Genomic DNA, 16,623 nt, shown 5'->3' with positions numbered 1-16,623 from the left:
CATTTGATAACCCTACCTTAAGCCTAAACTAAAGACTCTGGATGAGTAACATATTATGTCGGTAACGTTAAATACAATTAGAAAACGCTTTAATTTAAACATACATATATTAAAAAAAGACATGTCCAATATTTTTTTTGCCGATTCCGATACTTTGGAAATGACGTGATTGGACCCGATCGATCGGGACATCTCTAGTACTTTACTATCCGTGCTAATGGATGATGAAAAAGGTACACTGAGTATGCTGGGTTGTTCACAAGTGGAGACAGAAGAGTTCGTGTTCCTCTGATTTTTACTTTTTAACCACAGACACAATTTAGAAGACTTTGGTCTGCCAGTGAACAAACAGCTAAGTCGATGTGACTTATGAAGCTTATTTGGGGCTTGCTTGCATTGAATCGAATCGAAAATCGTGCCCCTCGTATCAAAAATCGTACTGAACCGTGACTTAACTGTATCGTTGCATCCCTATCAAACACACACTCCACACTGTTACACGGCTTTATTATTATTATTATTATTTTTTTAAATGACTGGAGACAAAATGGTGGACGAGACTCTAGCGTCGTAAAGTCAAAATCACGTAAGTCGGGTACGTTGTAACACGGGGACTACCTGTATTAGGTTTGTTGTGCTGTTACAGCCCTCTGCCGTTGACAATGATAGACATCCAAATGATTTGAACTGGGCAGACTGATTTTTTTTTTTTTTTAATCGTGTTGTGTGTGTGTGTGGGGGGGGGGGGCAAACTTTTTTAGTTGTACGTATAGCACCATTTATTTTTCTTTAAAATCCTACAAGTCAAAACCAGCATAGCAACTCACAAAATAATTCTGGGATTTTTGAGCACCTTTCCCAGGTAATAAATACATTCACCAGAATAACTGAAAATAAAAGGATTTCTAAAAGCAGACATTTTCCCAATGCGGCAAAAAACGTGACGATCGCGCACGAAAAGGGAGCGAGACGTCCTTTGGGATTAAGAAATGTGGTTGCTGAGCTGTCCCGGGTACTTCTCGAACCTTCTCTCCGCCTCCTCGCTGAAGGCGTCACCTGCAAAAGGTCGATGACTTGAGGCCAGGTTCGGCGGCTGGGAAGTGAAGAAAACCATTTGAGGGCGGGGCTTACCGACGTGGCAGTTGTGGAACCAGATCCGGTGGCCGTCATACTTGCAGTTGCACTTCATGGCGTTGTTGGTGAAGTCGCTCTCGGCCACTTCCTGGTTTGGGTTGATTACCACCTGAAGAAACATCACATGACCATTTTCCCACTTGCACTGAGCGCTGAACAGTACGACCATATATGACGCCAAAATAATACAGAACTCTTGACATGCTACATGTACAGGTAGTCCCGGGGTTACAAACGAGTTCCTTTCCTACGCTGACGACGTAACCTGAATGTCTGCATAAATCAGAATTAACCCTCTAAATACCCTCTAAATCTCAAAATAACTATCCAAAAACATGTATATGTACAGTGTATCAAAAAAGTGAGTACACCCCTCGCATTTCTGCAGATATTCAAGTATATTTATTCATGGGACAACACTAACAAAATGACACTTCGACACTATGAAAAGTAGTTTTTGTGCAGCTTATATAATAGTCAATTTTTTCCCCCTCAAAATAACTCAAAATATAGCCATTAATATCTAAACCCCCGGCAACAAATGTGAGTACACCCCTTAGAAACTTTGTACATCCCTAAATGTCCAAATTGAGTACTGCTTGTCATTTTCCCTCCAAAATGTCATGTGACTCGTTACAGGAGTGCTGTCCGCATTGCTGCAGAGATTGAAGAGGTGGGGGGTTTGTTAGTGCTCAGACCATACGCTGCAATCTACATCAAATTGGTGTGCATGGCTGTCACCCCAGGAGGAAGGCTTTCCTGAAGACGGTACACAAGAAAGCCCGCAAACAGTTTGCTGAAGACATGTCAACAAAGCACATGGATTACTGGAACCATGTCCTATGGTCTGATGAGACGGGCTTCTTATATTTTATATCCTCTGGTTGGTTGTCTTACGTCTCTCTACGACCGTTCTTGGGAGTAATTTAAATTGCTATTTTTGTGTGGCGATCGCAAATGGTACTCAGTGACAGCCAATGAACACTTTTAATTTTTTCATTAATAACAAATCTTCTTAATTATATTAATTTATTTACACTTCCCCCTTAGTAAGATTGTTTCTTTACAACAGAAAATGTAAAGCTGTTAAATCTGACCTACCTGTAGGCATGAACAGGCTTACTACTAAACGACCAAGGCCAAACATGACTAATTTATTTAAATATACGTATTTTAGAAAAATAGGCCTATATGACTTGTGATATATAAGTAAAATTCTAATTTTTTTCAGGTCATTCATTGTTAGGAGCAGCACGGCAAAACGCCACGGTAAAAATAGGTAAAAATATCAAAATGGGTTACCTCTTCGGGGCAGGCAATGGATCGGGATTGTCATCTAAAGGACCATGGCCCCCGACAAAATATTTACTGCATATGAAGGTGAATGGCTTTACCTAGCTAGGGGTTAAAGTGCCTGTGACACGAAAAAGCATGCTTATTTCATAATACACGCAGTATTTTATGCCCCTGAATGATATGGGCCGCTTGGATGTGTGTGGAAGCGATCGCTATTTTTATTTAGTTTTTTGAATCCCGCGCCATGAAAATGAGTGACTTCCGGCTTCGGTCTTGCATTGAGGAGGAGGGCGCTGTGACGTGTACGGTAGAAGACGTCCTCTTCACGCTACACTGTTGTGTATGAGGAAGAAGGATTCAGCTGATTTTGCAGATTAATACGTTTATTTTTCGCATCACGCCAGCCAAACGGCTGCAGAAAAATCATTCTGTATGAGGGAGAGGCGTATGCGCTTTTTTGGAGTTTCAAAAGGTTCCATTCACCGTGGAAATTTATTGTGGGACCATTGGACTTACGAGGAAGTGAGTAAACATCTTGTTTTGTATTATGTCAAATACGAATACAGCGATTACAAAGTAAACACTAAAAACTTTCTTTAAATGAAGGACTACTTACGTTTGATCATTGATAGGCATGTAAAAAGCTCTCCTAATGCTCATTAGCAGCAGCACGTTAGCTGCACAACAACTCCAGCCACCCTCCTCCGGGGAACGAACTGTAAATTGCTCTCCGCCGGGCAGTTTTCCGATCCGCGAACACAATCGACAACCGGGTCGTCATGTCAAATAATCCAGGATAGTTATGTGTGATTTTCCGCTTCAAAGACTTTGAAACATCTCTCGGTTCGGGTTAGCATGTCGGCTAGCTGTCACGCCTTCTGGTTTGTTTACATTCTCCGAAGCCGGGGAAGGGAAATGACATATGTCTGATTTAGGTGTCATAAAATATCATTCGGGAGGTGCGACAGTAAAGGTGAAGTTGACAGTTTTGACCATTATGGAGTAGTTTTGCCATGTCGTCCTGAATAAATGCATTTTTATTATTTCATATTCCATTCAGCACAAGACTGTTATTTGTCATGACCATGCCATTTATTTAGCAATTGGGGAAAATACTTGGATAAAAAGAATATCCTGCAAAAATATTGAAGTAAAGAGACAGAAACAATGACATTTTGCCGCTCTCTTCGTCGCGTTTTCCTCGTTGTGAATAGTTCCCCCTCGACGGGCTGACTGGTCCTTCTCAAGCCATTTATATAGCTATTGGGGAAAAATACTTGGATAAAAAGAATATCCTGTAAAAATATTGGAGTAGAGAGACTGAAACAATGACATTTTGCAGCTCTCTTCGTCGCGTTTTCCTCGTTCTGAATAATTCCCCCTCAATGGGCTCAATAGTAAAACCGATGAGCCCAGTCTACCGCTGACGTCATCCACCTGTTGGGGACGCTAAAGCCCTATAATGGTAGGCGTGGCTAACCGGCAGATTAAAAGACTAATTTCTCGTCATCTGTGCTTTGCTAAATTGTTGTATATAGTCGAATCGTCTCAAAATATGATTCTAATTCACATAATAATGCCATTTAAGACTTTTTTTCTCGTGTCATATGCTCTTTAAACTGGTATTTTGTACATCCGCACAAGTTGGTTGAGTTCTTGGATAGTTGTAATGGCTACATTCCTTTGTACAAGAGCCATAGCAGCAGTGTTTACTCGGCATGTTCTTTTTTTGAAAGATTACCGGCAGAAAACAAGCAGTACTTGCATGGGTTGTATGCGAGCGCGCTTCTATGTTGACCCCCTTCCGATTTACGATGGTGACATCACGCACTCTTGCGGTCTAAAAATAGCATTCATTCGGTACGCTATTGAAAACGCACGAGAGGTGTTATATCCAGCCCTTGCCTCTGGATGCTTCACAAGCAACAAATCTGTGCGCAAGCATGCAGCTGTCACCACCCACTCGACTGCGCTCTACTTCGTGCGTCTTCTTCATGTGTACATGCGCTTGCGTGTGAAAGTGCGACTTGCCTATGCTTCTATGCCAAAATAAAAGCATGCATCACAAAACAAAAGTCAGAATTTGAAAAACAAAGCAAAACAAACAAACAAAAAAAGACTAAACTCAGGGGTCGTAAAGTTGAAATCACGTGAGTCAGGTGCGTCGAAACCCAGGGGACTACCTGTATCATTTAAACTGGTCTGCACAAAAAAACTCCATTCTCTTGCACTTCTCATCTTGAACACTAGATAGAGCTCATCACATTGGTTTAAGGATCAGAACGTGACATGTTGAAATCAATGGAGAATTTCTGTATTTTCTTTGGCATCCATGAATTTATGTAAAAAAATAATCCACGTGATTTTTTTAGCTAACTCGGTGGTGATTTTTTTTTTTCCCTTGGCCGGACATCGTTCCGGCGCTACCGCCGCCCCTGGTCCAAACAGATTGGATGATTTATCGGTCACGGTACCTACCTGCATGATGTAGTTTCCCGGTTTGACGTCGGTGATGTCGATCCACTGGCAGTCGATGTCGTGACGGTACATGTCCCAGCAGCCCACCGTGATCCCCTGGTCGCCAAAGTTGGCGCACTCGTAGCGCTTGGAAACACCTGCGTGCGGCCCAAAAATAGCATTGCCAGCTAGAATAATTGCTCCAAAACCAACAGGAAGTGAGGTAAATGTATTCAAAAACAACAACAACAGGGAGGGACGCAAAATCAACATTAAGTTGTTCGGAAACACCCCGAAAGTAATAGAAAGTGGCCCAAAATTGTTGTCAAATAGCGCATGACTATCCTAATTTTTGGACTATAAGGCACACCTGACTGTTAAGCCGCCACCCACTAAATATGACACAAAAACTGCATTTGTTCATAGACTATAAGCCTCAGCTTTCCTCACTGTACCATGGGATATTAGCACCAAAAGATATTAACCAGTAATACAAAGACCAAATGAACCCCATGAACCCTCATTGCTTCACGAAGCTTCATTTGGCCATCACTACTTCCTTGGGGGAGACAGTCAACCTCGCTGTCACCTGCTGTCAACACTGTTGTCGTCCAACATGCCTCCTAGCATGCATTGCAGCACTACGCATGTAAAATGCAATCGAAATTCATGTTCTGTGCTAATTATTTCTTCAGTTACTTTTCTAGTTATTACAATAATTGCTAGTTATGGTATTTGGTAATAGCTTATTTGACAGTGGCACCATGAGACTGTCATAAGATCATCATAACCATGACACTGCCATGAGCAATAATGAATGCTTATGACAGATGTCATTTTGTGTCTTCAGGCAAATTATCTCACGTTTGAATGGATGTAAAAGATCCAAGCTGGACATAAATGGAGTTAGAGACATAATTTGCCGGATGACACAAAATGACAACTGTCACAAGCATTTACGAATTCCCATGATAGTGTCATGTCATAATTATGACAATCTTATGGCAGTCTTATGACTCCGCTGTCAAATAAAGTGGTACTTATTAACCAAATAAATCAACAAATAAACCAGACTGGATTATAAACAGCAGGATTCAAAAAGGGGAAAAAAGTAGTGGCTTATGGTCCAAAAATTACGGTACTACTGCGTTAGGGCTGACCTTCCTGGCAGTCGGAATCCTCCAAACAGAAACTGGCCTTGTGCCCTTCGGCCACTTTGCTTCCGTTAGCGTTGAGGAGATCATAGTGGGTGAAAATATCCATACTGTGGTAGTGCCTGAAAGAGAAGGTCACGGCCACTCGGTGAATCCATCGCCGTCAGTCCGCTGGCTCTCGCTTACCCGTGACAGGCATGCCACAGCCAGGAGTGGCGTCCGGCTTTGGGCTTGAAGTCCGCGCGCCCGACGTTGTGGATCTGCGAGGAAAAGCGCAGCAAGCGACGGTGACCGTACGGCCAGTTGGCCCCGGCGGCTGACTTGGACAAGCAGTCCTCCTCTGCCGCGCAGTACAGCATGTGCAGGGGCCGGTCCTCGATGTAGACCGACTGCTGCACCAGTGTCGCGTTCAGGACCAGGTCGGACGCCGCTAAGAAGACAGAACATCTTTTGGGTCATCCAGTCATATTTCTTTTTGACTACATTGGATTATCGCAACAAACTAGAAAATGTCCTTTCTGGAGAAATGGCGATGGTAGCTTTGCTGTGATGGTTGCTATATAATCACTTCCTGTTGATTTTGGGTCGTCGTGGGGTCATTTAGCTGGTCACATTGGGTCACTTCTTATTGCTTTTCAGGCATTTCCAGGTCACTTCCTGTTATTACAAGGTCACTTCCAGTTGATATTCGAGCAATTCAGGGTCACTTCCTGTCTCCATAGACCAAATTTTGGGTCATTTTGGCTATTAGAAATGAATGGGAATGTTTTTGGAAAATTTTGGAGGAACTATACGTTTTTGCTAATAACTTTTGTATAGAGCCCCTTCCTGAATTACAGTGGGGTAAATAAGTATTTAGTCAACCACCAAATGTGCAAGATCTCGTACTTGAAAAGATTAAAGAGGCCTGTAATTGTCAACATGGGTAAACCTCAACCATGAGAGACAGAATGTGGAAAAAAAAAACAGAAAATCCCATTGTTTGATTTTTAAAGAATTTATTTCCAAATTAAGAGTGGAAAATAAATATTTGTTAACCTACAAACAAGCAAGATTTCTGGCTGTCAAAGAGGTCTAAATTCTTCTAATAAGGTCTGACGAGGCTCCACTCATTACCTGTATTAATGGCACCTGTTTTAACTCATTACCGGTATAAAAGACACCTGTCCACAACCTCAGTCAGTCACACTCCAAACTCCACTATGTTCAAGACCAAAGAGCTGTCGAAGGACACCAGAGACAAAATTGTAGACCTGCACCAGGCTGGGAAGACTGAATCTGCAATAGGTAAAACGCTTGGTGTAAAGAAATCAACTGTGGGAGTAATTATTAGAAAATGGAAGACATACAAGATTACTGAGTGGCGTCAAAATGATAACAAGAACGGTGAGCAAAAATCCCAGAACCACACGGGGGGACCTAGTGAATGACCTACAGAGAGCTGGGACCACAGTAACAAAGGCTACTATCAGTAACACAATGCGACGCCAGGGACTCAAATCCTGCACTGCCAGACGTGTCCCCCTGCTGAAGCCAGTACACGTCCAGGCCTGTCTGCGGTTCGCTAGAGAGCATTTGGATGATCCACAGGAGGACTGGGAGAATGTGTTATGGTCAGATGAACCCAAAATAGAACTTTTTGGTAGAAACACAGGTTCTCGTGTTTGGAGGAAAAAGAATACTGAATTGCATCCGAAGAACACAATACCCACTGTGAAGCATGGGGGTGGAAACATCATGGGGCTTTGGGGCTGTTTTTCTGCAAAGGGACCAGGACGACTGATCTGTGTAAAGGAAAGAATGAATGTTGGCCATGTATCGAGAGCTTTTGAGTGAAAATCTCCTTCTATCAGCAAGGGCATTGAAGATGAGACGTGGCTGGGTCTTTCAGCATGACAATGATCCCAAACACACAGCCAGGGCAACAAAGGAGTGGCTTCGTAAGAAGCATTTCAAGGTCCTGGAGTGGCCTAGCCAGTCTCCAGATCTCAACCCCATAGAAAATCTGTGGAGGGAGTTGAAAGTCCGTACTGCCCAACGACAGCCCCAAAACATCACTGCTCTAGAGGAGATCTGCATGGAGGAATGGGCCAAAATACCAGAAACAGTGTGTGAAAAGCTTGTGAAGAGTTAGAGAAAACATTTGGCCTCCGTTATTGCCAACAAAGGGTACATAACAACGTATTGAGATGAACTTTTGGTATTAACCAAATACTTATTTTCCACCATGATTTGCAAATAAATTCTTTAAAAATCAAACAATGTGATTTTCTGTTTTTTCCCCACATTGTCTCTCATGGTGGAGGTTTATCCATGTTGACAATTACAGGCCTCTCTAAAATTTTCAAGTGGGAGAACTTGCACAATTAGTGGTTGACTAAATACTTATTTGCCCCACTGTATGTGTTTTGGATCAACATTGTAGCACTAGATACATTTAGAAATTTGACTTATTTTTCAAAAAAAAATTTATTATATTTTTAGGTGAACAGTGTTTTTAAATTTTTTTTTTTATTTTTTAAATGATCAAACCAATAGCATACTGCACGAATGCTATTTTTAGACCGCAAGGCTGCATGACGGGGGGCGGGTCAACATAGAAGCGACTGCGCATACCACCCATGTTAGCACTGCTTGTTCTCTGCTGGTAATCTTTCAAAAAAGAGCATACCGAGTAAACACTGCTGCTATGGAACTTGTAGAAACGACTCAAGACATTACGACATGTAAAGGATGTTTTCTTCATACTTTCCTGAAGCCAAAAACTCATAGGGAAAAAATGTGAACAATTGATCAACTTACGTCCAAAAGACCAGTTTAACGCTAAAAAAGGGGAAGTCATTCACCTTCATATGCAGTAAACATTTTGTTTGGGGCCATGATCCTACAGATGAAAATCCTGATCCATTGCCTGCCCCGAAGAGGTAAGCCATTTAGATATTTTTATTTTTTAGCGTGGCGTTTTGCCGTGCTGCCTCTATCTGACAATAAATGACCTGAAAAAAATTAAAATGGTATCTGACTGCCACTGTTGTTACATTTTCTGTTGTAAAAACAACTTTAGTAAGGGGGGAGTGTAAATAAATTATAGAATTAATTTGGCTGTCACTTAGCATTTGCAATCGCTACACAAAAATAGCAATATAACCCCCCCCCCCAAGAACGGTCAGTAACGTAAGACAATCAGAGGATATTATATAATGTATACAGTGGAATGAAAAAGTATCTGAACCTTTTGGAATTTCTTACATTTCTGCATAAAATCACCATCAAATGTGATCTTTGTCAAAATCACACGGATGAATATACAGTGTCTGCTTTAACTAAAACCTCTCAAACATTTATAGGTTTTCATATTTTAATGACGATACCATGCAAACAATGACAGAAGGGGTAAAAATAATTATGTGAACCCTCTGCCTAAGGAGACTTAAAGAGCAATTGAAACCAATTTTTACCAAACATTTTAAGTCACTAATCACTGATAAGTAGTTTAAAGCTGCCCTTCCCACTATAAAACACACCTGGTAAGAAATGCCTTGATGAGAAGCGCTGTCTGATGTGCATTATGGCTCGGTCAAAAGAGCCACAATGCCAGAAAAAGAGCCGTCTGAAGACCTGCGATCAAGGATTGTTGATTTATATAAAGCTGGGAAAGGATAAAAAAAAAAAAACATTCTGGATGTTCATCAGTCGACAGTCAGAGAAGTTCAAATTGAGAGTTTGGCACTGTTGCTTCTCTCCCAAGCAGTGGCCGTGCACCAAAGATGACGCCTAGAGTTCAGCGCAGAATTCTCAGAGAGGTAAAAAAGAACCCTAAAGTGACTGCTAAAGACTTACATAAATCCCTGGCACAGTCCAATATCTGTGCACACATCAACTATATGCAAAACTATGGCCAAGAATGGTGTTCTTGCGAGGACTCCACGGAGGAAGCCACTGCTGTCTAAAAAACCCATTGTTGCTCGTTTAATGTTCGCAAAAAGGCCCTTGGACACTCCACAGAAGTTTTGCCAAAATATTTTGTGGACTGATAAATGGAACAGCTCACCAACATCAACACATCATCCCACCGTGAAGCATGGTGGAGGGAGCATCATGATTTGGGACAGTTTTGCTTCCCCAGGGCCTGGACAACTTGCAATAATTAATGGAAGAATGAATTTAAAAGTTTACCAGGATGTTTTGCAGGAAAACCTGAGGCTGTCTGACAGACAGTTGAAGCCAAAAAGAGGATGGTTGCTGCAACAAGACAATGATCCAAAACACAGACGTTAATCAACTTCAGAATGGTTTCAGAAGAACAAAATACACGTTCTGGAGTGGCCAAGTCAAAGTCCAGACTTGGAACTCCATTGAGGTGCTTTGGCATGACCTAAAGACAGCGATTCATGCCAGACATCCCAGGAATCTGACTGAACTACAGCAGTTTTGTCGTGGAGAATGGGCCAAGATTAGTCGTGATCGATGTGCCAAGTTGATCTGCAGCTAAAGGAAATGTCTGGTTGAAGTTATTGATGCCAAAGGGGGGGGGGGGGGGGCACAAACTATAAAATGTAAAGGTTCACTTACTTATTTTTCCCCCTTTTGTCATTGTTTGCATTGTTTGTCCGCTTTAAAATATTAATACCTGTAAATATTTGGGTGGTTTTAGTTAAAGCAGTCATTGTTTTTTCATCTGTGTGATTTTGACAAAGATCAGATCACATTTGATGGTGATTTTATCCAGAAATGTGAGAAATTCCAAAAGGTTCAGATACTTTTTCATACCACTGTAAGAAAAACAGGGCATATGGTGGTAAAGGATAGCTTGTTGAAACAGGAGAATTTCATTGTCAGTGGCATAAGGCAATGCACACAAGAAAAAGGTGTTGATAAAAAAGCTACCCTCTGGATCAGTTCGGCTCTTTTTCCCGTCGTTTAATTGAACATTTGTATGTTCTTCCACATCTTACCAGTGAATTTGGCACCAAGGACATAATTTTCAGACAGAATTGGTAGGTTTAGCTCAGTTAACATCTCATTCGTACACTATTTACATTTGCATCTAGCATATGCGAGTTTGACCCCTCTAGCAACAGTTGCTAACGTCATGAAAATTAATGAACAAAGGGGACGTGTTATGTGCGGTACGCTACTGGGAAGATGCAGCTAATCCAGAATGCTGCAAACTGTTAGGTCGCCCGCTCACTTACTCTCTGAGCAGATGACACCGGCGGCGAACTTGGCGGCGGCCTTCTGGCAAGTCAGCGTCTTGTGTCTCTGGCACTGCGCCAGCGACATCTCGTTTCCGTTGCACTTAACGCCGCTCCAAACCATCTCCGTCACGTTGCTGGTGTCCCAGTACCATGTTTCCTTGGCGAGAGGGAGGGAGGGAGGCCAGAGGAAAAACACATCAGAGCACGCAAAACAAGTACCAGTGTCACTTCCTGTACATTTTGTATCATTTTCCATTCATTGTAGGGCATTTTCAGGTCACTTCCTGTATTTTTGAGGCAGTTGTGGCTCATTTCCTGTTGGTTTTAGGTCACTTTCTAGTGATTTTGAGTCCATTTTCTAATGATTTTGAGGCATTCGTGGGTCACTTCCTGTTGATTCTGGGGAACTTCCAAGTCACATCCCATTGGTTTTGGGCATTTTCCAGCCACTTGCTGTTGTTTTTTTTAATTAGTACAGTAGGAGTCACCATTGATTTTAAGTCACTTTCTCATGATTTTGGGGCATTTCCAAGTCACTTCCTGTTGGTGTTGGGCACTTACGGGTCACTCTCTATTGATTTTGGCTAACTTTCTGTTGAATTTGAGCCACTTCCTCTTCATTGGTCACCTCCAGTTGATTTTGGGTCATTTTACGGTCACTTCCTGTTGGCTTTTGGGGACTTAAGGGTCACTCTTTGTTGATTTTGGATCACGCTCTGATGATTTTGGGGCATTTCTGGGTCTGTTCATTGGTCACTTCCTGTTGATTCTGGGGAACTTCCCAGTCACTTCCCATTGGTTTTGGGCATTTTCCGGTCACTTCCTGTTGGTTTTTGGGCACTTAGGGGTCAATTTCTATTGATTTTTAGTCACTTTCTGATGATTTTGGGGCACTTTCAAGTCACTTCCTGTTGGTTTTGGGGCACTTATTGGTCACTTTGTATTGATTTTGGGTCACTTGCTGTTGATTTAGCGGCAATTCAAATGGGGAAAAAACTGTAGAAAAAGTAGCATTTTGAAGATATTAACATTTTTGCCATTATTTGGTAGTCAAAAAATGTGTTTCTTGCGCAACCGTGAATGTTAAGGGCGAAATACTAAAGAGACGCTGCACCGGTCGCGTGAATTTTGTAAGTCGGAATGGCGCGAACGATTCAAAGCTCACAGATGGTACGTCGGGGCACTTACGGTGACGGCGTGCATGGCGTAGCCCAGGCCCAGCTGCCTGCACGCCACCATGGCTTGGCGGGTGCCCCAGCCCGCGCTGCAGAGCGTACCCCACTTGGCGCCCACCCGAACCTCCACCCGGCCCTCGTACGAGGTGCGACCGCCCGCGAGCCGGATCTGCGGGACACGCCCTGCCGGGAGTCAGTCGGCGCCGACAAAACCAAATATGCTAGCTAGTGCTGTCTTGAAGTACTTCAAATACTGTACTTCGCCTCCAGTTTTTATTCATTGACGGCAATCCGTTTGGACCAGCGCCGATCGTCCACCAGCCCGTCAATGGCATTGAAACATGATCATTCGCTGCCAGCCATCTGTTAGTGATTAGCATTGTTAGCATGATCCATATTACTACTTTATTTCTGAATTCAATCTCATATCACGACTTTAATCTCGTAATATTACAATTTGATTCTTGTAATATTACGTCAAGGACATTAAATGGTGTAAAGTCGCAATATAACTTAACGGTTGTGCATCCATACATATTACATAAAGCACAAAGTAATGACTTGTCATGATATTACCAATTAAATCTTATATTGTTACATTACTTTATTCTTGTAATATATGGACTTGAACAGATTACAACATTATTTTCATATTACTTTTCTTGTAATGTGATTTTTCTCGTAACATGATGATTTTATTCTCATAATAATACATCTTTTTCCTGGTAATGTTACGGCTTTAATGTTGTAATATGTGATTGGCCCCGTTTTATTGCGTGGCCATAGTACACCTTCGCCGATTGGGAAGGCGACCATGTTAGCGACCTACTTGGTTAGCTTGGTTAGCGTAGCCCAGGCCCAGCTGCCTGCAGGCCACGATAGCCTCCCTCGTGGTCCAGGTCTCGCCGCATATCAGGCCCCAGCCTCCCGCGCCGTCCGGGACCTCCACTCGACCCTCGGCGCGGCTGCGGCCCCCTCCCAGGCGGATCTGCCAGGCGGGGCTCAGCGGGGTTAGCGCAAAGGAAGCCTTTGCCGGCGCTCGCATGCACGAATGTTAGCTGAATACGAGTCGAGTCGGAGGTTAGTCGACTATGAAAATCGCGGCAGCCAATGAACATCCGTTCCGATTCGGCCCCGCCCCGCTCTGAGGTCGAGGGAGACTCTGACCGCGTTGTCCAGGCCCATGTAGGGGACGTTGCAGCGCACGGCGGCGTCCTCCGTGTGCTGGCAGTCCTCCGACGTGATGTTCTTGAAGGGACAGTTCCAGATGGAACGCTCGTGGCCCGAACACTTCACCTCGTTCATGTAGATGGGACCCACTCCTGCAAACCAGCAATGCGACCCGTAAATGGCCCAAAATCAACAGAAAGTGACACATAATTGCTCCAGTATCAATCAATAGGACGTGACTCGAAATCTACAGGAAGTGACCCAAAATCATGAGGAAGTGACTCAAAATTCAACAGGAATTGGCCCAAAATATTCAGCAAGTGACCTGGAAATGCTCAAAATCATCTAAAAGTAACGCAATATCAACAAGAAGTTAAAATTGACAAGGAACTGAAAATGAACAGGAAGTGACACGGGAAAGACCCAAATGAAAAAGTAACTGATAAGTGCCCCAAAATCAACAAAAAGTTGCCCATAAATGCGTCAAATACCAAAAAGCAACCCAAAATGAGCTTGCCAAAATTGACAAGAAACTGAAAATGAACAGGAAGTAACCCATAAATGCCCCAAAATCAACGAGTTTACCGGCACGCAATACATAGGATTAGCCTGTGATTTCTTCAGAAATGGCATCTTGCAATTTAAAAAGTATTTAAAATAAGGGAAAATTTTTCTACAGTTGACCAGTGTTGTCACAGATTACTTGAAAAAGTCATTTTAATTACTGATTACGCCTCAAAAAAGTAATCTGGTTACTTAACTGATTACTTTATTATCAAAGTAACTAAGTTACTTTAAAAGTAATTTATCAGTTGCTTTTTACCAAGTTTTCTCCCTTTGCTGCCTCAACATAAGAATGACAACAGAAAAATGTCATCGCGTGTAATTGAATTTTTCACATAAGGCTTAATCTTCGAGTTAGCGGGGGTTTAATTAGTCCATGAGGTTGACTTGCACCACCATTGACTTGCGCTAGCTTAACCCATAGACTTCATAAAGTACTGACACGACACATTCCCTACTCACTGCGTCACGCCTTCCCGAAGGGGGCTGTCCAACACTCCGCTTCATATATTAGCAATCGGTCACATGCAGCGATCTAACGCCAGATTTAGGTTGGAAAAGTATGAAAGCTGTACTGCATACAAAAAAGAAGGATTGTCTTAGAAGTGATTTGTTCAAGGATTCAAGGTAATTATATATTTTTCGTATCATGCATGCATTTTGAAACGTGAAAAAATTCAATGGGAGAAATTAGCCGCTACAGCATTGGCATTATACTTTCCAATATTTAAGTAAAATAACTGCTAACTGCCCAGTTTTTTACTTTTAACCAAGAATTGAGACTGTTTTATGTCCATATCTATTGAGAATTCAGTGATTTAGTCGCAAGAATTTTCACCAGAAAAGCTCTGTTTATATATGGCGGCTGCCACATTGACTGAGAGACTAGCATCATACTTCGACATATTGAGGTAAAATAAATGATAACTGCACGTTTTTTCAAAACCAAGAATCGAGACTGTTTTATGTCCATATCTATAAAGAATTCAGGGATTTAAGCATTTATTCACAGGAATTTTCACCGTAAAAGCCGTTTACATATGACGGCCGCCACATTGACTGACAGACCAGCATCGTACTTCGACATATTTACGTAAAATAAATGGTAACTGCAAGTTTGTTTTGCTTTTAACCAAGAATCGAGACTGTTTTACGTCCATATCTATAAAGAATTCAGGGATTTAAGTATTTATTTACAAGAATTTTCAACGGAAAAAGCTCTTTGTCTGTGATTCCACTCGGTCAGCTTTGACGGAGATAGGCCCCTAATGAATTGGCCCCGCGCCCCGTCAATATCATTATAAAGTCTAAGACTGCAGTTGAACTTTTTTGTATTATTATTTTTTTTTTTTTTTAATTAAAAAAGTACTGTTAGTGAAAGTGGATGATTGTCTTTGCGACGAAACGGAATTATCAAAATCATGGTTTGCGGCGGCCCTGGTCTCAACACGTAGCTTAAAAGCGTGTCCCTCGGTGTTCCTTCTGCTTTGAGTTCAAGTCAAGGTCGACTCCGTCTCACCTTGTCCCATGCGCCCCCCTGTCATGGCCTCCTTGGCGCTGCCGAAACCCAGCTCTCTGCACACCACGCTGGCCGACTGCAGATTCCATCGGTCGTCGCACACGCTGCCCCACTCGCTGCCCTTCAGCACCTCCACGCGGCCTTCGCCACGATAGGCTCCGCCCTTCAGCCTCACGTTGCCCTGCCGCCGTCGACAAAAAAAAAAAAATAATCAAAACAAAACAAAAAAACATGGCACACATGGGACTCTGCTGGAAAGTTTAGAGTAGAGGTCATCAATCTATTCCACAAAGGGCCGCCGTGCGTGCAAGATTTCTTTCCAACAAAACAGGACGACACCTTTGCACCAATCTAGTTGTCTTACAAGTGTAACCAGTTGATTGTAGTCAGATTCTGCTTGTTTTAGCACAGTGTTGTTTTCATCAACGATGACTAACGCAAATATTACGAAGATTTTTTTTTTCATGACGAGATGATAACGTGCAAAAAGAACTCTATGGTTTGGTCCGGTGATGGATGAAGTACTCACTTTTTTTTACTTACAGTGATATGAAAAAGTCTCTGAACCTTTTAGAATTTCTTGCATTTCTGCATCTTTGTCAAATCACACAGATGAAAATACAGTGTCTGCTTTCACTAAAACCACCCCAACATTTATAGGTTTTCATTATTTCAATGAGGATAGTATGCAAACAATGACAGGAGGGGGAAAAATAAGTAAGTGAACCATCACATTTAATATTTTGTGCCACCCCCCTTTGGCAGCAATAACTTCAACCAGTCGCTTCCTGTAGCTGCAGATCAGTCTGGCACATCGATCAGGACTAATCTTGGCCGATTCTTCTCTTCAAAACTGCTGTAGTTTAGTCAGATTCCTAGGATATTTTACATGAATGGCTGTCTTTAGGTCATGCCACAGCATTTCAATGGGGTTCAAGTCTAGACTTTGACTTGGC

At 42.3% G+C, this 16,623-nt stretch overlaps 1 protein-coding gene across 4 annotated transcripts in view; it reads right to left on the bottom strand.

The window, feature by feature from the left end:
* Positions 1-414: 414 nt before the first annotated feature.
* The window catches only part of loxl3b (lysyl oxidase-like 3b), a 35,087-nt gene continuing 18,878 nt past the window's right edge, over positions 415-16,623 (bottom strand). The window contains exons 6-15 of one of the 4 annotated variants that reach the window (XM_057858847.1): positions 15,668-15,848; positions 13,582-13,736; positions 13,244-13,402; positions 12,428-12,583; positions 11,237-11,396; positions 6,228-6,471; positions 6,048-6,163; positions 4,909-5,045; positions 1,132-1,243; positions 415-1,056 (exon numbers count right to left, since the gene is read on the bottom strand). In XM_057858847.1, coding sequence (XP_057714830.1) covers positions 983-1,056; positions 1,132-1,243; positions 4,909-5,045; positions 6,048-6,163; positions 6,228-6,471; positions 11,237-11,396; positions 12,428-12,583; positions 13,244-13,402; positions 13,582-13,736; positions 15,668-15,848 — 1,494 coding nt within the window. In that variant the 3' untranslated portion in view covers positions 415-982. Of the gene's footprint in view, positions 1,057-1,131; positions 1,244-4,908; positions 5,046-6,047; positions 6,164-6,227; positions 6,472-11,236; positions 11,397-12,427; positions 12,584-13,243; positions 13,473-13,581; positions 13,737-15,667; positions 15,849-16,623 lie in introns of those variants that run through there. The other 3 variants (XM_057858844.1, XM_057858845.1, XM_057858846.1) reach the window with 3 other exon arrangements.

Source organism: Corythoichthys intestinalis, chromosome 15, assembly GCF_030265065.1.
Source record: "Corythoichthys intestinalis isolate RoL2023-P3 chromosome 15, ASM3026506v1, whole genome shotgun sequence".
Classification (NCBI taxonomy): Eukaryota; Metazoa; Chordata; class Actinopteri; order Syngnathiformes; family Syngnathidae; genus Corythoichthys; species Corythoichthys intestinalis.
The sequence above is the reverse complement of the archived record's forward strand: the minus strand, read 5'-3'. Positions and strand labels throughout refer to the sequence as shown.